At 57.4% G+C, this 21,939-nt stretch overlaps 1 protein-coding gene across 1 annotated transcript; it reads left to right on the forward strand.

The window, feature by feature from the left end:
• Positions 1–1,530: 1,530 nt before the first annotated feature.
• On the forward strand, positions 1,531–14,436 carry EFNB1 (ephrin B1). The gene is made up of 5 exons (XM_090264750.1): positions 1,531–2,440; positions 10,964–11,241; positions 12,028–12,120; positions 12,327–12,455; positions 12,599–14,436. Exons 1-5 carry the CDS (start codon positions 2,313–2,315, stop codon positions 13,009–13,011), a joined length of 1,041 nt encoding a protein of 346 aa, XP_090120876.1. The 5' UTR covers positions 1,531–2,312; the 3' UTR covers positions 13,012–14,436.
• Positions 14,437–21,939: the final 7,503 nt, after the last annotated feature.

Raw genomic sequence — 21,939 nt, forward strand, 5'->3', positions numbered from 1 at the left:
ACCTCTCCTTGCTTACACCCCAATAAGGGGCCCAGCTTGGATATGAGAGACCCTAGATAGCTCCTTCCTTCCTATCTACCCAGATCCCTCTCACTCTGGAGGCCCTGTCCTGGAGAGTTGGAGGGGCCCAGTGTCTCCTTTTATATTTTCTCCCAAATAGAGGTGCACTCTACAGTCAAGGAGATTACCAGACAATACAGCGAGAGACTCAGTAACTCAGCCTCCTGCTTACGTGAGACAAAGGCATGAAGCCGTATAAATGGTAGCGCACGTCCGTGCCTCAAATGCTTCCTCACTTAATTATCTCCATAAAGAAACAGCAAGGGGACTTCATATCCTTGAGCCCAGAATTTTCTCCTGTTCTTTCTCTTCTCCCCCATACTGGGGTTCGGTTCTTGCCAAGGTCACCGCGTCTGTTCCAGGTCTTGTGTTCAAGCGCGTGTGCCAGCCTTGTGTGTGCCACGCTCCTGCTCAGTGAGAGCACCATTTGTCCCAGGCGCCCGCAGTGCTATGAAAGACCAGTAGGGGGAGACATTATCACGCGAGTGCGTCTGGTAGGGTCCGACCAGGGCGAGCGGGTTGGACCGGGAGGGTCTGAGCTATGGGATGGAGCCAAAGTTATAAGCAAGGAAGCGAGGAGGGGCGGGGAGAACGGGCCGGGGCTGGGAGACAAAGACCCAGATGGCGAGGCCGGGAGGGGCTGGAGTCCGGTGTCTCAGGGCCGGAACGCCCGCTTTTGCTTTTTCAAAAGGCGCTTGCCCTGCGCCCTTTCCTCTTTGGCCTCGAGGTGTCTTTCTTTATCGAGGTGCCCTCTTATCCCCGCTGGCCTGTCCCGACGCCTTGCCTGTGCCTGCAGACAGGACAGGACTCTAAATCTGTGCTCCCGGGGCTCTCTCCCAAATCGGAAATTCCGAAGGCCTGATGCCTATGGGTGAAAAATTCAACTTCCCCTGGGATCCCGTATTCAACCCCTCTGAACCTCCACCACCCACCGCTATCCGTTTGTAATGTGCTCAGGGCTCCGGGTCCACGTGCAAGCGGACACTGCATTTCAAGCGCAGACGGAGGGATGGCTAGCGAAGCCGTACGGGAGACTGGCCTGGGAGCAAACAGGCTCTCCTTGCCACAGAGCTAAGCATAGAGCAGGACTTCAGGGCTCGCGTGTGTAAAAAAAGAGAATGGAAGTACTACTTTCCCGGGATACTTCTAACAGAGTTTGGCTTCTGTGGCCCAGGTCAGTGGGTCGCAGTGTTGACCAGGCGCGTGGGGAAGGGAGGAGGCCGACAGCTCTAGATGAGCGCCAACTTCCCACGGGGTGAGCGCTCTGGGAACAGGACTAGGCGGGACCCAAAGCTAACCGCAGGAGCCGCACACTCAGATTGGTGCCATCGAGAGCGCGGCGTCCTTAAGAGCTCCCTGAAGCTCCTCCCCGTTCCCCTTCTGGGGGCGTGGTCGGGCAAGGACCCCGTAACGGAGCTTGCTATTGGCTAAGAGCAGTAGGATTGGCCTTGCGTTCGCCTGAGCAGGGGAGTAGACAGTTCAGCGGCGGCGGAGAGAGTCTATGCGCGCTGGACAGCAGTGGGAGGTGTGTGAGGCGAGCACTGGCCGCAGACCCTCGGGCGCAATCGCCGGGGAGCTAGGACTCGGCGACCGGGCTGCCTGGCCACCCTGCCGAGGCTTCAGAGGCGCAAACTGATGGGACTGGCTCGCTCGGCCGCATCTCCCCGCTCTTCTAAGTGCACTGAGCGGGGCCCGCGCTGAAGTAGAAGCTGTCGGGGGGCGCGGAGCCCGGAGTCCCAGTGTGGCCTGGAGGAACGGAACCCGTGTCAGGGCGACCCAGGCGGGAGCCCCCGCACCGCACTCGAGTTGTAGGGAGACTCCTACTTCTTCCGAGGGGCGCCAATCCCGGGACGGTCGAGGCGTCGGGGTGGCCACCGAGTCCCCAGCGCGGAGACCTTGTCTAGGAGAGGGTGCGCAGTCCCCAACAGTCTCAGGGAGCAGAGCAGAATCGGGCGGGAGCACCCGGGGGCGCAGAGCCCCCGTCGCGCCTGGTGCGGCGGAGAGGTCAGGGGAGCGAGCCCTCGCAGGCCGTAGCCCATGCCCGGGTTGGGGGCGGCTGCCCAGTGAGTCCTCCTGGCCGGCCGGGCGGAGAAGAACGACACCGAAGCCGGTGGGAGGGGAGCACTTCAAGGCCAGCGGCCGCGGAGGATGGGAGCCTGAGCGGCTCGGAGCGCAGCGCGGCACGGGAAGGCGAGGCGAGCTTTGCTGAGGAGGCGCCAGGGGATCACAAACTGCAGCCTGCCCCCGGGAAGATGGCCCGGCCTGGCCAGCGTTGGCTCGGCAAGTGGCTTGTGGCGATGGTCGTGTTGGCGCTGTGCCGGCTTGCCACGCCGCTGGCCAAGAACCTGGAGCCCGTGTCCTGGAGCTCCCTGAACCCCAAGTGAGTAACTTATCCGCTCTGGTCCCTGCGGGTGGGAGGCACTCCTTCGGGGTGAGGCCGCGCGCCCCCGAGTGCGAGTGGGGAGGTGTTCGGAAGAGGAGCGGCGCCCCATTTTGTCTTTGCCTTTTTTCGAGTGTGTTTTCCTGTGGGCGGGTGGGGCAGGGTGCGGCGGGTTGCGGTGGGGGCACTTGGCTGGGTTGTGACCCCGCGGCTTGTGGGCCCTCTCCTCCCCACGTCCCAGATCAAGTCGAGATGGTCGCGCCAGACGAAGCTGGGAGACCGGGCCCTCGGGAGCGCACTAGAGAGAGCTGGGTGGTGGTGGTGGTGGTGGTGAGAAGGCAAGCCCCTTCTGGGGCCCCTGGGAACGTGGCGGTATTCGCCCAGAGCCTCTCTGGGGGCGAGCTTGACCTGGGCGGGGGATGAGGCCGGAATTAGGTCCCTCGTTTGTTTGGCTGTGAAGGGACCGCGGCGCGGGACTCCGCGCTTGGGGCGGGTGGCAGCGCCTCTAAATCCATTCTGGCTTCTCCCATTTTCATTTCTCTTTCTTCCCTGTTTGCCTCCCTAGCTTTTCGCTTTGCCGTCTCTTCCAGCCCCCCCCCCCCCCGCCGCCTTTTCTCCCTGCCGGGCCTTGGAAGGGCGGGCGCCGCTTCCAAGCTCACAAAGGCGGCGGGTGGAGAGGGGCGGAGTGGCAGAGGGGTTTGTGGGTTGGGGGGGTTCGATCCAGTGCTCCCGTTTGGGGGCCAGTGGAGCCTGTAGCAGAGATTCGAGAGCGCCCAGGAGGAGAGTGGCGGCGCAGCCTGAGTAGGAGGTGGGTGGGGAATGAAAGATTTGAAGGATTCTTGCCCAGGCGGTCCATTGGCCCCCCACCCTATGTCCCTCAGATAGGGGAGCTGTGTTTAGTTTTCCCCAAGGGGTTGGAGAGGCAGCCATGTAGAGGAGATCCTTTCTTTTTTCCCTCCTCCTTCCCCTTCACAACCCCCCCCACCAACCCCAGCAACATACACACCCTTCAGGGCGGTGGCGCACTGGTTTCTGGGCTGTTAGTGGGGAATCGATGGGGCTGTGTGGTGACCTCTGGACCTCTTCCTCTTTTGGCATCCAGGACTCAGGTTGGAACCCAGGGTCAAAATTGCTCTTCCTTCCTGCTTTCTTGAGGTCCCCACAGTGTGCAGATATCCTCCACGGAGTGGGAAAGTGGGGCGCCTTGGCCTGCCCTGTCTGCTCGCCCACTCCTGTATCTGAAATCTTTTCCTGTCCACTCTCCTGGGCTCCCTGCTAACTTCCCAGGCTCCTGCCTGCTTCAGCCTCTTAGGTCCCAGGGACGGTGCCCCTCTCGGCCCTGGAGTGGGAGAAGACAGCCTCTTTAGTTCTCTTCTCCTTGGCTTAAGGTAGGGTCCTATTTACTGGTTGGTGGGGTAGCTAAACCAGGATCGTGGGAGAGGGCTCTGCAACCCTACAGGAAAGAGATTAGCAAGACTTTCTCCCGTACCCGAAGCCAAATTGGGCACAGCGCTCCCCTAATAGTAGGGATTCAAAGTGGTCTGGGGGCCCTGGGCTGCTGAGCCCAGGGGGAAAGGTTGTGAAGTGCCCAGTTCTCCCCTGTAAGGGCGGAGGCTGCAAATGCTCCCTCTTGAGCCAGGAGAGCTGAAAGCCGCCTGGGGTTGCCCATCATAGGGGCTCATGGGAGTGACCTAATTGCTCTCTCAGGTCTCTAACCAGAGATAGCAGGCTGCTCCACAGCTGGAAGGGAGCCCTCCTGCAGAGTTGGGGGGGGGTGGAGCCGGGAGAAACAAGATCTCTCTGCGCTTCCTCCTTTTTGTGTTTTGAGTTTTTAGTGCCCTGGACTGGTTTACAGGTTTTTGGGGTCTGACACCACTGCATGCACTTCAAGCCGAGTGCAGGCATCCTGCGGGGTGGGGTGATGACTTAAGGACTCAGTTGGACCCGCACGAATTCCATCCTGTAATTGAGCAGGTTCTGGGAATGGTTGGGAACTGGTCCTGTACCCCCCGGTGCTGCACCCCCCACCCCCCCTCCCGCACCTCCCCATTCCATCTACTCTCAGGGGTCTGGAATGCAGCCGCCATGGGGGGGGGGGCAAGAAGGCAGGAGGGAGGCACTGCCCTCCAACCGGAGCTCTGGGGGCTGCCTCTGCCACCGCGTCCAACCCTCAGGCTGCCACAGCCTTTCAAATAAACAGTCTCACTCTGTTGCTCTGTCCGTGCCCCTCTTTGCCTCTGGCCCGGGTTCTCCCTCTCGGCCCGTGTCAGTCGGCCCTCTGATCCCGCGCTCACCTCCCCTCTCTAGCCAGGCTCGCCAGCTCTCCCTCTTTCTCACACTCCCTCTTACTCTTAGTCACTCTCTCTGCCTCTTTTTCTCAAGTCCTTTTGTTTCTCGAACATGCCCATGCTCTCCCTCACAGGCTCATTTTCTCTCTTCCCTCCCCTCTTCCTCCCGGCTTTTGGTCTGTCTCCTCGGCCCTGTCAGGAGCTGGCAACCACCCTTCCCAAAGTCTCCCAGCGCTTATAAAACCTGCTTAATTGCTTCCTCATTGGGAAAAAAAAATCAAAATAAAGAAGTGGTGAGGCCAGAGGTATGTTTCCAGGTTCCGGGGAGCACCGGAGCCCTGACCGGCAGAGGGGAGCAGAAAGGGCCAGTTCAAGACTCCCAGACTCTTTCCCACATTGGCACTGGAGCTTCCCAGTGTGGTGAACCCTGGGTGGCAAGAGCTTCTGCCTCCTTGGCCCCTCTTGTCAGCTTCGCCCAATGGGCACAGGGTGGGGAGGTGCGTTTGGTCCCACTGGACATTGGGAAGAACCAGAGTGCGTGCCTGCACTTAGGTGGGGGACTATGATGGAAGGTCCCAGGGCGGCCTCCCTCCCCCAGCCTCTTCCCCTGAGAGCTTGGGGCAGCCGGCAAACGTCACACTTGAGTCCTCAGCCAAGTCCAGCTGCTGCAGTTCAGTCTCTCAGTCCTGTTCTGACCCCATATTGCCCCCCACTCAGGTTCCCCCATCTCCAGGGAGTGGGAATGTGCCTGAGATCACATTACACCTTCTCTACAAGGGGGTGGGGGTTCAGCTTGGCATCCAAGACCCTTGACTCCATCTAGCATGGGTGGGGGCAGCTGCAGACCCCAACCCAGGCTTGCCTGCTCTAAACCAAAGTGTTGTCCCCAGCCCCCTCACAGCTGTTCCAGCTCACAGTCCTGGGGAGGCCAGCTTATGGGGCCCCTTTCTGGGGTGGCTAGGGACCTGACCTCTTTTACTCTGTGGCTGATTGGCCACAGGTGGGGGCCTGAGTGCGATGGGAACCCAGAAGCTCCTTGAGCTCCCTGTTCCTCTCCCTCCCCACCCCCACCCCATGCAGCCAGGCCAGGGCCAGGAGGGCCTGTGGGGATGGGAGCTGAATCAAGGGTTCACTTTCTCCTCTCAGACTCTCCACTGCCTCACCAGCTCAGTGGATGGTGATGGGCGGGCCCTGGTAACTACTGTGCATTGTGGTTTATCTGGGGTTGGGACAACAGAAAGGGTGGGCCAGCCAGGAGACTGGTGGTTGCCATGGGAATACCAGGTTTGGGGGAGGGTCCACCCGGTGATTATTAGGGGAGCTGAGGTGTGGGATGCTCCCCAGCTACATTTGGGGCTCCTTGCCCCATGCCCCACAGCAGCCCCTCCTGGGTGTGTTGATATGGTAGTCATTTTGGGTGGAGGTGCTAGAAGCTTCTTCTAAACAGCACTGTGCTTGGTGTGCTAACCAACAGTCAGGCAGCGCCTCGCTACTCACAGGCGTCCTCCTATGTGAGCTCATCGGATGTTCCAAACAGCCCTGGGAAGTTGGAATCACCCTCGTTCCCCAGATGAGGAGGCACCCACCCAGAAAAGGGAAGTGACTTGTCTACTACGGTCGGCCAGCCCGTAGGGGTAGAACTGCGCTGCGTGCCGTTCTGTCCACGCCATTCTGCTGCCTTGAACTCTAGGAGAGATGGGAATTCAAGGTGGCATTTGGGAAGAGGCACCGGCTCCCTGCCCCCGGGTTCCCCTTTCACCTCACAGGTGTGTGTGCATCTGTCCTTGTGACTCCGCCGGCCCCGCCTGCGTGGCATGAGCAGCGCTCTGGCTTCCTCATTTGACTTTGCTGGGCCTACTTCTGTGGGCAGCCTGCTCCGGCGACCTGAACCCGAGGTGGCCAACTTGTTACCTGGCACCCAACTCACTACCTGGCACCGTCCCTCCTTAGCTCTGAACAGCACCTTTGCTTCCTCTCTGGACCGGGAATCTTCCTCTCATGGACCCCCCAGAAAGTGTACAATGAGGAAAGGAGGGTTAAGCCTCTAGTGGACCCTAGCATTGGCCAGGTGGGGCACACAGGAGGGCATAGTCCAGTGTGGGTGGGGGAGGGTGACTTCCTCTGGGACTCTCCTGGCTTCCCTGCCTCCGACAGTAGTGTGTGTGTGTGTGTGTGTGTGTATGTGTGTGCCAGGACCCAGCTGCTGTTCCTGCCCACCCACGCCTGGGCGGGCACTGCTGGGACACGCCAGGCCTGCTTCAGCCGCCTCAGGGGCTGGGTGGAGCTGGGGGAGTGAAAGAGGAGCCTTTAATTTGGGGGCTCCCCACCCTTGCTGGGATGAGAGCAGACCTGAGCTCTGGCTTGGGGGTCTGTCCTCCAGTGGTCCTGCCGCACTGGGGGCGGGGGTGCAGGTGTGGTGGTGCTGGGGTCACCCAATCAAGGCTGTGGCTAGAGTCTTCTTCCAGCCTTGGACTAGCATGGCCTGGGACCAGGGTCTTTCTTCAGCCCCTGTCTGACCACAGGTTCCTAAAGCCTGAGGTAAGGATGAGGAGAAAGGAAGTGTGGATCTGGCCAGACACGGGCAGCTTTCTGGGTGCGACCCCACACTGTAAGCTCTCCCCAGTGGAGATTGTATGGGTGGAGAGGCGCTCTGCTGGACAAAAGAAGCAGGGGGCAGTTGGCCCCTGACCAGTCCAGAACCTTGGAGGCTACTGCCCAGACCCTTCAGGCTTCTTGTGTTCCAGGATTCCTTTTCCTAAGCTCAGTAGGAAGGCTGTGGGAGAGACTTGGGCTAGGGTGCAGGGGAATAGGCAGGCCCCAGAGCAGGAGCTGGACTGCTCAGGCTGCCTCCCCTAAGTCCTTTTACTCCCTGGGGTGGCTCGCTGGGGTCCTGGGGCTATCAGATGCTAAGAAGGGAAAGCCTCAGGGGTAACCATGACGACCTGCTTCAGGCTTCCTGCTGGGCCATGTCAATCCCCTTAGTTTCCAGAAAAGGGCATTGTCTGGGGGTGGCCCCAGGCAGGAAAGCTTGACTTGATAATGGGCGCAGTAGTAGCTTTTGAAAAGTGAAGGATAAAGAGTTTAACTTGGGGACAATCTCCTCCCCCTCCTCTCCAGCCCCTACTCCTAACCTGCTGGGTATGAGACATGAGACGAGACCTGCAGGGCCCCCCTGTACAGCATGAGTAGCATGCCCCTTTCTTGGGCTTCTCATAGGCCCCAAAGCAGTGTTTCCAGTGGTGGGGAAGGTGCTGATAAGGCACAATGTTAGGGGGTCAGAGTCAGGGAAGACAGGTCTCCTCAGGGTCCTCTCCTTTCTGCACTTGAGGGGAAGGTGAGTTTCCCTCTGCCAGCTGCTATGCAAATGAGCTGATGAATATTTATGAACTCTGTTCACTGAGGTTGAAGAGAGTGTGAGGGGTGTTGGGGGCAATGGTCCTCTCTTCTTCTTCCGCCCCCACCTGCCACGCAGACATCCATTCCCCCCATGTCTTGGGTTCCAGGTAACCCTGAGCAGCTGGAAGCCGTGCATTCCAATTCCAGGGCTCCACGTCCTCAGTGGGGACAGGAGACCGTGCTCAGGGCAGACAGGACACCCTGCTGAGTAAGCCAGGGCCAGGTGGTTAGAAAGCTGAGCTGGCTGGTACCCCCTTGCATGCCCTCTATGTTCCTGCTGTCACCCCCAGGGAAGGGCTTGCTGAGGTGCAGCTGTGTAAGGTGTTCTTAGACCCCCCTAGGGGTTAATGTTCTGGGTCAGTTTTGTCTCCTTGGATTTGGCTGTGAGCACCTCCCTCCCATGGAAATGTTCATCTGATGCCTCGTACCTTTGCATGGGGAGCCTGGACTCAGTGGGTTCTCAAAGCTTCCTTCTGGCTCTAAGGTATTAGAGGTTCTCTAATCCTCCTGTCTGCATGGAACCAGTATGAGGAGTGGGAAGTGAAAACTACCTGGGAATTATAGAGGCTTTGGTGGCACTTCTTGGCTCTTTCTGGTGCAGGCGATGGGGGTGTTCCCTCTGAAGTGTTTATGTTTGCCCTCATCCCATGCTTGCTCCCCTTCTGGTTGTCTAGAGTGCAGTAAAGTTAGGCACCAAGGGGGAGACCTCATTGCGGCTCTCACCTGTCCTGCACAGCAAGATGGCAGGCCCCAGCTTGGTAGAGCCTCACTCAACAGGAAGAGGGGACTGCCTTTCTTCGTGTTCCTCCATCTCCTGGGCCGAGTTCCCCTATGCCCCTCCTTGGCCATCATTTCCCTCCCTTGGGTGAGGACACTGAGCTCCCTGTTGGCCCGCGTCCCTTGAAGTCCCCACTGTGGAACGTACCCTCAGGAAGTGGAACCATGCGCTTTCACTGTCAGTTTCATTCTCGGGAAGTACTGCCTTCAGCCCTTCATTGTCCTTCCTGCTAGAAGGTCTGCCTGGCCCCAGCTGAGCTTTTCCACCCCTTCCTCTACCAGTCCCTCACCTGGGTTTGTGTCCCAGACACTGCCGTGCGCGCTTTTTCAATTAATTAATTATATATTTATGTTTACTTTTGTATTGGATTTTTCGGGGTGACATTGGTTTCACATGCACAGTCCTATAACACATCATCTGCGTATCGTATTGTGAGTTCGCCCCCACTCCCCAAGTTAACGCTGTTCACTGTTGCTGTGTGTTGTCTTCCTTCCCAGGGCGCCCTTTCTGCCCACGCTTTCTGTTGAGCCGTTTCTCACCTTCGAGCTCATTCCACTTGCTGCCTGCAGCCCTTGCTGTTTGAACTACCCTCCTCACACGTAAGCTCCAGATAGCCTGGCGCTGGCTATGGCTAGAGTGTTGGCCATTTCCTGTTCTGACCCGTACCAGGCAGTAAAGTCCTTGAAGAGGGAGCCACATCTTCCTATCCACCCCACCTAAGAAACCAGACTGGGCTCACAGGTACTTGGTGTCAGCCTCTGGCTGCCTGCCTCTTGGAGTCCAGAGTGCCTACTGTGTGCTAGGCACCCTGCCTACGCTGTTGTACCTCTCTTCTTCACCCCTAGGGAGGAGGGCTCTTACCTCCCGCAGCTTATGAGGAAAGAAACAGAAGCTCAGGGAGAATAGGCAGCCTGTCCAAGGCTACAGAAGTAGTGATGGCCCTGTGTGTCCGATTCCAAACTCTGCCTTCTTTCTCTTACATACAATAGCACTGCCTAGCTCCCAGCTCCAGCCCAGCCAGGTTCAGAGGCGGCCAAGAGAGCACCAGTTTTTTACTATGTACTTAGCCAAGGACAGAGGGATGTGACTAGATGGCCCTGGACAGCTACCCTGTCCCTGCTATTCCCCAGTGTCTGGCCATCTGGAGCATAAGACAAACCTGGCTGAGGTGGCATTTATCCACCTCCCCTCAGGATAGAGGCGGTGTGTTTGTGGATGTGGGGGAATGAGAACACAAATGAGGGATGTCCCTGGGGCCCTGTGTTCTGTGATCTATGGTCTCTGCTTTGGCCCTTTCTGTTCTTAGCAGTAACACTGGTCAAGTTTGGGGATTCAGGCTCTTGCATGGTAGGGGTGAGATATGTCCAGGCAGGACACTGGGCAGTGGGAGTGGGGAGTGGGCAAATCCATGTGGAGCTGCACCTGGCCAGAGACTGTGCCCATTACCCCTCCAGGAGATGCCTGTTTCTCTCTCCTCATCATGGCCAAGGTTAGCAAGACTAGGGGAGAAGGTGTGGGTTCCAGGCAGGTTGAGCTCCCCTGGCCATTGGCTGGGAGCGGCAGGGGTGGTGGCTAAGGCATGTGTGGGCTTGTGTGTGTGTGCGTGTATGTGTGTGCGCGCGTGCACATACACACATGTGTGCAGAGGAGGTGCTAGCAGCGGCTATGAAGGAATGTGAATGTGATGGTGGTGGGAGGAGGATTGGGCTGCCACCTCCAGGCAGCACAGGCATGACACTTTGGTACCCAGCCCATTGGCCACGTCAGCCCCCTGCGGAAATGCCACATTAGGACAAAGGGCTCCCCCAGCTAGGCAGTGCCCCACCCTGCCGAGCAGTCAAAGCCTGGCAGCCTTGCCCATGGGCCACCCCTTCCACACCCTGCTGGCAGTGTGGTTCTCTTTCCCCACCCCCAGCCCCAGCATGGAGGAAGGACAGAATTCCTATTCTTGCCATTTCCATTCAGGAGGCCCAGCCCAGCCCTCGTTGTCTGCTCCCCTGGCTCAGGAGATGGCCTGAATATCCCAACCCTGAGACTGACCCCCTCTTCCCTTCTGGGCAGGTTCCTGAGTGGGAAGGGCCTGGTGATCTACCCAAAGATTGGAGACAAGCTGGACATCATCTGTCCCCGAGCAGAAGCAGGGCGGCCCTACGAGTACTACAAGCTATACTTGGTTCGGCCTGAGCAAGCAGCTGCCTGCAGCACTGTGCTAGACCCCAATGTGCTGGTCACCTGCAATCGGCCAGAGAAGGAAATCCGCTTCACCATCAAGTTCCAGGAGTTCAGCCCCAACTACATGGGCCTGGAGTTCAAAAAGCACCATGATTACTACATTACCTGTGAGTCCCTGCCCATCATGGGATTCTGTCCCATTCCGTGACAGCAGTGGCTTCTAAGGGTACAGTGAGACTGCATACAGTTAGGGCCCTGTCTGATCTGGTCCGCTTTGAAGATGGGCATGCATTCCTCCCTGCCTGGCCTTGGAGCTCTGGCCCAGTATTCACCAAGGGCCCACTGCCAGCTCGCCTTGGCTCTAGGAGTTAAGTGGGAGAGGACTCCAATTTGTGGCGCTCTCTCTCTTATTTTCTTTGCCCACCTAAGATCTAATCTTGGGAATAGCAGAGTTGGCAGAGCCCTCTGGGATCAGCCAGCTCTTTGGCCTATCTCTTCATGGGAAACTGCCACCCCAAGAAGGGAAGGGACTTCTTGCCCTAGATCAGACAGGGAGTTAGGGATGGAATTGGGACTCCAACCCAGTTCTCCTGACCCCAAATCCGGGATCCCTTTTGTAGAAGCCTCCCTCAAGATGCCAGTTCTGATTGCTTTGCCTCTGAGCAACTTTGCCCAATGAGAAGACACACCTGAGTGTCCACGGAGACAGAACAGCCAGGGCCTGGTCATGACCAGCACTGCTGGGGAGGGACTAGTTCCTGGCCAGGCTGGACAGGGCTGGCTGCTCAGCTCCTGTGGGAGAGAGAAGTAGAAAGGGTCACAGGTAGGTGGGGGCTGCTTGCTGCTCTCCGCCTCCTAGTTCTGTTCTGATGGGGGCTAAGGCAGCACTAGAGTTTCTGGGTAATGCGAGCATGCCTGTCTCTCCCCCTGATGGCGCTGGCCTCTTGCTGCAGCTACATCCAATGGGAGCCTGGAGGGGCTGGAGAACCGGGAGGGAGGTGTGTGCCGCACACGCACCATGAAGATCGTCATGAAGGTCGGACAAGGTGAGTACCCAGTCTGAGGGCCCCTGCTTAGGCCTTTGCAGCAGATGTCCCTGACTCAGTGTGGGTGCGTTGGGAGTAGGGGAGGGGGCGATAGAGTTAGAGTAGCTGACATCTGGTACACAGGCTATACTTGGCTCACCTGGGATCACTGAGACCCCCATGCTGGTGGGGTCCCTTCCCTTCACCTGTCCTGTCCCCACCCACAGACCCCAATGCTGTGACGCCTGAGCAGCTGACTACTAGCCGGCCCAGCAAGGAGGCAGACAACACCATCAAGATGGCCACTCAGGCCCCCGGCGGTCGGGGCCCCCTGGGTGACTCTGATGGCAAGCATGGTGAGTGTATACAGGTCTCTTGGAGCGCAGTTTGTTGCCTGCTGCCCTGTACGCCCTGTCTCCGAAGAAGGACAAGAAGGGGCCCAGCCTGAAATCCACCATGTGCCTCTGACTGTCCTTCTCCCCTCCTTTCCCTTTCTCAGAGACTGTGAACCAGGAAGAGAAGAGTGGGCCCGTGGGGAGCGGGGGCAGCAGCGGGGACCCTGACAGCTTCTTCAACTCCAAGGTGGCACTGTTTGCGGCCGTGGGCGCCGGCTGCGTCATCTTCCTGCTCATCATCATCTTCCTGACGGTTCTGCTACTAAAGCTGCGCAAGCGGCACCGTAAGCACACGCAGCAGCGGGCGCCCGCCCTGTCGCTCAGTACCCTGGCCAGCCCCAAGGGGGGCAGTGGTACGGCGGGCACCGAGCCCAGCGACATCATCATCCCCTTACGGACTACAGAGAACAACTACTGCCCCCACTATGAGAAGGTGAGTGGGGACTACGGGCACCCCGTCTACATCGTCCAGGAGATGCCGCCGCAGAGCCCAGCGAATATCTACTACAAGGTCTGAGAGCCCGGCGCGGCCTCGGGCCCTGAGGGACAGTCGGCCGGGACCGCACCTCTCCTTCCTCCCCACGCCCTTCCCCTTGCCAGCTGTGCCCACCTTTGTATTTAGTTTTGTAGGTTCTTGGCTTTTATAATCCCCCCCTTGCCCTGCCCCTGGGCTTCAGAGGGGGTGCTTGTGTCCCCAGCCCCCATGCTCTTGTGCCTTCCCCCTCTGGCCAGGCCTCTGGGTTCTGCGGGGGCGCCCCTTCTTGGAGGGCAGGGTCGGACGCTGATGGACAGCAGGCAGGGGGATGCCCCCTGGCCCTGCCCCCTTCGCCCCCCTCTTCCCCTTCCCAGGACTGCTTGTCCGCTATCATCACTGTTTTTAATGTTTTTTGTGTTCATTTTTTAGCTGTCAACTCATTTTCATCTGTTTTTTGGAAGTAAAATGGAAAAGGCAGCCCCTTCCCAGGTTTTCTGAGCCCGAATCAGCCCAGTATAAGGCTCCAGGGGCAGGATGTGGCCAGCCTGGAAGCATAGGATGCCATTTCTTTTATAAACTCCTTGTTATTGGAGGGGGAGTAGGGACAGGCCAGGGCTGTTCTTGCCCATGAGGGAAGATGACAGTGCCATTGGGCAAGGTGTCTCACCCTCCCCTTCTGACCCTTCTGCTACAAAGCTGATCTTGGCAATGGGGTTGTGGCTGCCACCCTTCCACCAAAAAAAAAAAAAAAAATATTCCTTCCTTGTGGGATTCTTGGGCATCTTCTGCCTCCCTCACTCTCACGGTAATTAACGTCTTAATTGGCTGTTGCCTGGGGAACAGGAGAGCTGCTGCAGGCAGATGACCTCATGGGGGGTGGAGGGAGGTGAGGTGCCCAGGTGGCTATTTGCCCTGCAGAGCTGGGAGTTCTTCCTTCTCCCCCTCCCCCCCGCCCTGTTCTCTCCTTACCTTTGGCCCCCTTTGGCCCAGTGGGGAGACAGAGGCCCAGGGCAGAGACCTAAGCGGGTATAAGGCCAGGGGGCCTGCTCCTTTTCTGGGCTCTAGCACAGGTGGGTGCTCCCCCAACCCAGCTCTCATTGGCCTCCCGATCTTGGGCTGGGGCCTGGAAATAGGAAGAGGCTGCCCAGGGCTGGGCCAGCACGCCGTGCACTTTGACCCCGGCTCCTTGCCAGCACGGCTGCTAACAGACTGCCATTTGAGTGCGTCTTGCAGGCGCTTCTGAGTGGCCATGGAAGGAGCTGGGCCTTACACCATCCACCTCCACACTGCCTCCTGGCCAGCTGCCTACCCCAGTGCCAGGTGGGAGAGAGAAGGAGCGGAACAGCCAGCCCCTTCCAGGTGGCAGTCGGAAGGGTTTTTGTTTTTGTTTCTGTTGCCATTTGTGTAAATACTAGTCTTTTTTGGAAAAAATAATGTAAAGATGTTTTGTATAAACTCTGAATTATTTTCTTGTTGCTTTTTTCTTAGAAAAAAATGAGAACTAAAAAAAATTAACCACATGGAGAAATGGGTGTAAAATGGTGTCGTGATGTTGGGGAATGAAGTGTGAGCGTATGAATGAGTATGAGAGAGAGGGAGAGAGCAAGCGAGGGAGAGAGAGAGAGACAGAGAGAGAGAGATTGAAATTGATTTTCTGTGTCCAAAACATGGTGCTCTGGGCAGGTATGGGAGGAGGGCGGCTGTCCTAGTGGAGCAAGGTGTTTCAAGTGTTCTATACCCTATCCCGCTCTCCTGCCAAGTTTCTCTGTCCTCTTATTCTTCTGGAGCCTTCAACCATTTCCCCCTCTCTGTCCTGTCACCTCTGTGGCATAGGCCATGGACATCTGCCCAGTCTGGCACTAGGCTCAACTGGAGAGGGTGGAGGAGGGGTTGTTCCCATGGGGACCTGGGTGTGTCCACAAGTACTGCCACCACCTGGCTGGGACTAGATCTGGGACCTGTTGGCAGGCCCAGCCCTGCCCTGCCTCAGAACTCCTGGAGGTGGATAGAAATAACTTCCCAAGTGCTGGCTCTCAGCTGTAGCCCAGTGGGTCCTGGGACTGCTTCAGGCTGCCCAGTTTACTTCTCAGCTAGAGGAATCTTCTATCCCCCGTCTTCAGAGCTGGGCCACACCAGAACATTCACCATGGCATAGTTGGGGGCTTCTGGCCGGCAGCCATGAGCACCCGGTCTACCTCCCACAGGCTAGGGGTCCGAGAGTGTGGTGAGAGCCCTGAAGAGAGCTTGGCCTCAGTCTCAAGGCACAGAGCCTGACTGGCAGGGCCTGGAGCAGCCTGTAGGGCTTGTCGTGGTGGTGGGGGGACACTCCCTGTGGAGATGGCTAAGACAGATGTCAGGAGAGGAGCACAAGTGAGATCCCGGCAGCTAAAAATGGGTGAGAAGGCACTTGAGGAAAGGAGGAGGAGGAAGGAAAGGGAGGGTTAGTTCGTGATCCAGAGCAGGAAGCCCCAGTGAACCAGCCAAGGAGCAGGCTGGGCTGTGAGGGAAGTGGGAAGCGCACGGAGAAGGAAGGCGGAGAAGAACCACAGAGCCATGGGATCTGCAGGGGGAGGGAAGGGAGGCTGTGCTGGAGCAGGGCTGGGCCCGGCTGGGGTGCTCCAGGAGCCAGCTGGGGCAGAGGCTGTTTATTTGGTTTCTCATTAACCAAAGGAAGTGCCTGGATCAGATGGGGCCTCTGTTGCTTGACTGCCTGCCCAGAGTGGGGCCCGGCCTGGGCCGGGGGTCTCCAACCAGGGCTGGTTCAGGCCAGATTGATGACTCTCACTGAGGTGGAGCCTGACTCTCGGGCTGGGTGAGCCCTTCCCACACTTCTCTGGAGTGTCCTTGGGTGGTCCTCAGCCCAGCTCAGGATACCAGCTGCCCTCACCCTACTGGTGGGATGGGGGTTGGAGTTCCTTTGGGGGGGGGCAGGCTGGAGAGTAGCTGTGGGAGTGTGAAGTGAAATGTATGGGAGAGGGCAAAGCAAAGCCCGGGGCAGTCTCTCCAATGGCGCACAAGGTTTGCGACCGGCTGTTCCCACTTGCCAGTGCCCAGGTGCCATGGCTGGCGCTGGTCTGAGCGGAGCACCTGTGCTGTGTCGCCCACTCACCTTCTGTGGCAGCGTGTCCTTCCCCTGGACAGCGCCTGCCACTTTAAAAAAAGACCTTTATACGCATTATGTCATTGAGTTTCCTAACCTGCCCCGTGAGGGTGGAAGGGGCGGAATTATTTGCTTCATATTTGAGATGAGGAAACTGAGACCCTACCAGGGACACAGTAAGTTGTCCCAAAATACACATCAAGTGACTGCGAGCACTAGGGTTCAAGGTCAGGCCTTTTACTACACCCCGAGCGAACAGAGGTTCCTTGAGGGTGATGCTCCTTCACTCCATTACCCTGCTCCTTGCCTCGTGGCAGGTGAGACTGAGCGAGGCTGCTTCCTTGGGGATCTTGAAGAACAAGAGCCCTCCCCCCATTCCCTTGCCATCTGTGTGGGTCAGGGAGGGACCAGGCTGAGCTAGCTGGAGGCGGGGGGTGTGAGCCTCCCGTGGTAGGGCTCCAGCCGCCCCACCCTCGGCTCTCCTTCCTGTCCCAGCTGAGCCCAAGTGCCAGGTGAGTCAGGAATAGAGGATGCTTCCCAGGTGAGGGTGGAGCTGCCTGGCTTCCTCCACAGCAGGCTGAGCCCATGTGACCAATAAAACCAAGCTGCGTGGGTGCTCACCAGGCCTCAGTTTCCCTGAAGGAACGGGTCTTGTGAAGCCAGAAGGCCGGACTCTTGTGACTTATTGCACTGGTTCACCTAACGCTTCCGGGAGGCCTCCGGGAGGCACTGGAGGTGGGGATGGCCCGGCACCCTCTAGGCAGGGGCATGAAGGTGGGCTGAAGCACCCAAGGAGAGACCCAGTCTCAACTGGGACCATCCTAGGTTAGGCCCTGTGGCCACCTGGTATCAATCACTCGGAAATCCGGCCCGCCCGCTTGCTTGCCTGGCCTTCTGTCGTGCCCGGGCACGTCACAGTCCCACTGACACCCCAGCTGAGTCAGCCCCAGCCTGCCTGTGGACCCTCCTTGCCCATCTGCTGCTGGCCTCCTGTACAGCTGGCTATTGGATCTGGGGGGGCTGGGGCCCCAGCTGGTGCTTGTTAGGTTGGCTCCCCCTTTGGGAGGCTGCTGAGGGGGAGACCAGCCCCCACCCAAGACAGGGGTCACAGAGCCCAAACTGAAAGTAATTTAAGGGCATGGGGGAGACAGTAATTATAGGTTCTGTTTCCAATGGTTAATTATCCAGCTGGCAAAGAGAAAGGAAAGAGGGAAAGCTGGGGGTGGGGGGAATAAGGAATGTGTGAAGGGATATGGGAGGGCATGAGAGCTTGCCATGGGCCCTTTGATACAGGGGAAAGAGCCCCAGGCTGCCGTGCTGTGAGGCTGGGGGCTGAGGACCTGTTCCAGCTCTGACATGACTCTTTTTGACCAGGGCAAGGCAGGTCCCTGACTCTTCGGGCTTCACTTTCCCTGTCTGCATAATGAGGAGTGAGACTAGATGTCTTCATTTCTTCAGCAAATATTTACTGAGTACCTACTCTATGTCAGTCAGAGCTCTGGCCACTGGCGTTCAGTGATGAACAGGATAGACAAGGTTCCTGCTCCCAGGGACCTCATGTTCTAGAAAGGCCTTTAAGTGCCTGGTTAGCTCCTAAGGGTGCATGTGTGTCGATAGGTAGTGGGAATTGAGAAGCAGAATGGAGAATACACAGAGTACAAACTTGGGTTCTAAAGTTAGCCTTTCATTCATTCACTTTTTAAAAACAAATTTCAAATGCCTGGCATGTAGTGAACACCAATAAATGGTAGCCTGTGCTTGTGAGGTGTGGTGTGGGCAGTTTGGCTCTGTGGCTGCGCTTCTTGGGCACCCTTCTTGCTTTGAGAGGAGATCCAAGCCCGGCTGTTACCCTCATCATTGATTAAAGCTAGCTTTTGCAAAATTCCCGAAACGTCTTCATCAGAGGTTATCCTGAGGTTCCAACCCTAGCTTGCCTCCCCAGCCCCCATCCCAGGTATCTGGGGCGGGTTGGGCAAATGGACCCATGATAACAACTTCCCAAAGCCAAAGCTGGGGAGAGGGGTATGTGTCCTCAGTCCTTGCCTACCACTTCGACCCCCCCCCTGGACTGGTCTCTCACAGCCTCCCCAGAGGCCATGGGTGAGGAGCTGGCTTCTGAGAGAGTAGCTTCCTCCATTCTCTGACCAGGGCCCTAGGGAAAGGCTTTGAGGGAGGGGGGCTCCCTTGGTTCCAGAGTCCGAGAAGAAGCCAGGGAGATCCTGGAATCCTCCCTGTAGCAGGGATTCCATGCCAGCCGGATTCTGCTGCGCAGAGCCGTTGCTGTCGCGGGACTGGCTGGTAGCCTCCCTTGGCTATGCCCATTCCTGCTCAGTAGAACCTGAGAGGCCAGGAGATAGTGGAGCTAGGACTTTCCAGTGAGCTTCTTTCCAGACCAAACCCCTCCAGGGGAAACTGAGGCCCAGACATGGGAAGGGACTTACTCAAGGACGCAGAGGGAGTGCTGCCAGAGCCAGGCCTCACAGGCCACAGCTGTGTGCCCTTCTTATACACTGTTGCTTTGTTCTCCCAGAATCCCCAGGAGTTTGTGTGTGTGAGTGAACCAAACAAACCTATATATACGCAGTATTTATATTGACAAACTCTGTAAGTTTACACAAGGCAATTACCAAAACCATACATTATAACCCTGGGGAAAACATGGTCCTGGGAGGTTTAGGCCTGGTCGGAGCAGTTGAAAATGCACTAACGGTTTGCTCCTTTCCCTGGGGTCCCCTTTCCTGTGCCACCTCCTGCAGCTCTTAAAGTCACTCATGGGGCACAATAGCTTCAAGGCTTCTGTGAGGGCCAGACGCACTGATTAGAATACCAGACCCAGAATTGGGCATCTCAAGGCTGGGCGGGGCATTAAAAGTAGTGCAGTTCCCCCTTCCCTGGGAGCCTGGTGTGGCAGGTGGTCCAGTCTCCTGTGCTCACCTTCAGGGCTGATCGCTCCCCCCACCCCCGCCGCGCACACACACACTTTCAGGCAGCCAGGCCTTTCTGGCCAGCCTGACAGTTAGCTGTCCTTGCCCTGTCTTCAGCCCCCCTGCACACACTAATAGCCATGGCAGTAACATGCTTTCACATGCAAATTGCTATGGAATTCTCAGCCCCTGCCGGTGCCCCAGCCCCCAAGGCCTCCCCCTGGGCAGATTCAGAGAAGAGAATGGAATCTTTCAAGCTGTTAGGGCGTTTAGAGACCTTCTAGTCCAGCCCCATGGTTGGATAGATGGGAAAACTGAGGCCCGGGGAAGGGAAGAAGGAACTGCTCGCAGTCACACAGAGAGTTCACTGGGACTGGCCCTCACCCAGGTTTTCTGACTTCCAGCCCATTGCCTCTTCAAGCCATCACAGCCTCCCAACCGCCCTGCCCCCACCCCCTATCCCGGCGTGCTTACTATGGACTCTGGGGTCGCTCCCTCTGGCACAGACACTCATTGCAGGCACCCCTCAGTGGGGCCTGGGAGTGTGGAACCCAGGGAAGAAAAGGCCAGAGTTGTCCGTGCCTTAGGGGCATTGCCCAGGGAAGGGAGCCATTCTTCTTCCAAACAGACAACAAGCAGGACTTGCTCACTTCTGTCTGCACCCCCTCCCTCCCCACACCAATCCCCTGATCCTGGCCAAACCACTCTGTGCCCCCCCCCAGCAGGCCTGCCAAGCCATGCCAAGCCTTATCCTGGGCCATAGTCCCACCAGATCTTTCCAGCTTTATGGATCTCCACTCTGCTCAAGTTGGCACCAGCAAAGCCTGGCCCCTGGGAGGCCCCGGGAACCCAGGTCCCAGCTGGGCTATGGAAAAATCTCCCTTCCCTTCAGTTCAGCTGAAAGAAGATTGGAATTTTCTGAAATGAACTTTACAAGGAAATGAAAATAAACACCGAAGGGGAAAGAGAGACTAGTCTGCAGAGCACAGGTGTCTGCTCCCTGCTCAGCCAAGGTCCTGCCACAGATGGGCCCAAGCTAGACACTCGTCGGTAATCTTTCAGTTGGGCTTCTGAAACAGCCCTTGAGTCTGCCCGTCTCTGACAACCCCCAACACCACCACCCTGATTCAAGCCGCTTTCATCTCGTGCCTGTACCATGGCAATAACCTCCGAGCTGGTACCTCTGATTCCATCCTGTCCCCTCTCTTGCAAGACGGCAGCCAATGTGATCTTTCCCAAACTCAGTCATGATCTTGTCAATCTATATGTACCTTTCAGATTTGTTAATCATCCCTCAACTCTTCACCGTGGCGGACGGGGCCCTGGGCGGTCTGGCCTCTGCCCATTTCTTAAGCTTCTCACCTCTACCCTCCACACCACACTCACATCCTCCAACGCAAACCTACTCACTGGCCCCTGACCAGGACAGGCCCCCTTAAGCCTCTGAGGCTTTCTGTGTGCACTCTCACCAGCCAGAAAGTTCCCTTGTGTCTGGCCTGAGAAACTACTCTTCATCCTTCATGGATGCTTCTGATCCCCAAATCCAGGCAGAGTTGTCCTCTCAGCCTTCACAGTGTTTCTGCTCACACCATGCAGTGTGGGTCTGTTTCCCCTACTAGACTGTGAGCTTCCGGAGGGCAGGAACTGTGTCTAATTCATTTCTGCCTCATCTAGAGTAGGGCTGGCACAGAGCTTAGCACAGAGGCAATGTCAATAGACCTTTGAAACATTTGTCAAAATGAAAGGGCTTGGCTGGGCTGGGACAGTCATTCCAAGGCTCTGTCCCTGCCCTTCACTGCTCACATTACCCTCCAGCCAATCTGGAGAGTTAACATCTTATCATATTACCGTACAATAACAGTGGACTTTCACTGAATATTTAAATGGGCCTGACACCGTGCTTAGCATTTCCCATGCATTACTCCATTGACACCTCATGTCTCAGTGAGGTCCCAGGGAGGTCCTTATCTGAGGCAGCGCCGTGATCAGCCCTGTGCTACGGATGAGGAAATGGAGGCTCAGAGAAGGAAAGTACCTTGTACAAGGACACGTAACTAAGAAGTGGTAGAGCAAGGATTTGAACACCGGAAGCCTGATCCAGAGTCCAAATGCTTAGTTAGGTACTTTGCTATGCTCATGAAGCCAGCTGGTGGTGCCAGCATGGGGTGAGAGGGAGGCTGTGCCTGGCGCCTGTCCCCTGGATGTCAGCCGTGTGGCTTCAGAAGCCGTCTTGTGTGGTAGTTAGGAAGCCAGACACTGCAGTCAGGCTGCCAGCATCGCCATCCCAGCTTTCCCACTGTCCAGCTATGGATTCTCGGGCAAGCTACTGAAACCCCTCTATGCTTCTGTTTCTCCCTCCCTACGATAGGGCTGAGAGTAGCAGCCCTCTCAGGAGACTGCCACGAGGATTAAGTGACTGCACATGCGGCAAGCCTGAAGGCAGCGTCCTGTCATTTACTAGCCTTTGAGCTCTGAGGCAGCCTTTGGTTCCTGTCACCCAGCAGTAGGCAGCCAAGTCTACTCCAGCTCGGTCTGTGCATGGCTCCTTGAATCAGAGGCTCAGCAGCCAGAGATTCAGCGGCGTCAGCCCCAACCTGAGTTGGTACAGCCCCAGGGAGAGTCCAGCAGTGCTGGGCTGCAAGCTCCCCCGGGCCCCAACCCCAGGGCTTGGCTGGTCGGTGCCTGGCTCTCAAAGATCCAAGGGGACAAACATCCAGTCCGCTGTGCCCCCGCAGGAGCTTGGAGTCAGGGTCGGGAGGCCTGCATTTGAAGCCCGCCTCTGCCACTAATACTTGAATAAATAATCTCTTCTCCCGACGCTGGGGTTTCTTCTTCATCTGCTAGGAATGGACTGAGGTAAGCAAAAGTGCTTTGTGAAAAGCAGCAAGTGTAAGATAACACATGTCGATGGAAAGGGCCGCCACATCCTAATCAGAATGTGTGTCC

The sequence above is a fragment of the Furipterus horrens genome, unplaced genomic scaffold (assembly GCF_987537825.1).
Source record: "Furipterus horrens unplaced genomic scaffold, mFurHor1.1.pri manual_scaffold_17, whole genome shotgun sequence".
NCBI classification, from domain to species: domain Eukaryota; kingdom Metazoa; phylum Chordata; class Mammalia; order Chiroptera; family Furipteridae; genus Furipterus; species Furipterus horrens.

Excerpts from the sequence above, each read along its gene's own strand:
- EFNB1 (XM_090264750.1), top strand. The coding sequence starts at position 2,313 with ATGGCCCGGCCTGGCCAGCGTTGGCTCGGCAAGTGGCTTGTGGCGATG. Across the intron at positions 2,441-10,963 it reads TGGAGCTCCCTGAACCCCAA|GTTCCTGAGTGGGAAGGGCC; the intron begins GTGAGTAACTTA and ends CCTTCTGGGCAG. Across the intron at positions 12,121-12,326 it reads CGTCATGAAGGTCGGACAAG|ACCCCAATGCTGTGACGCCT; the intron begins GTGAGTACCCAG and ends CCCCACCCACAG.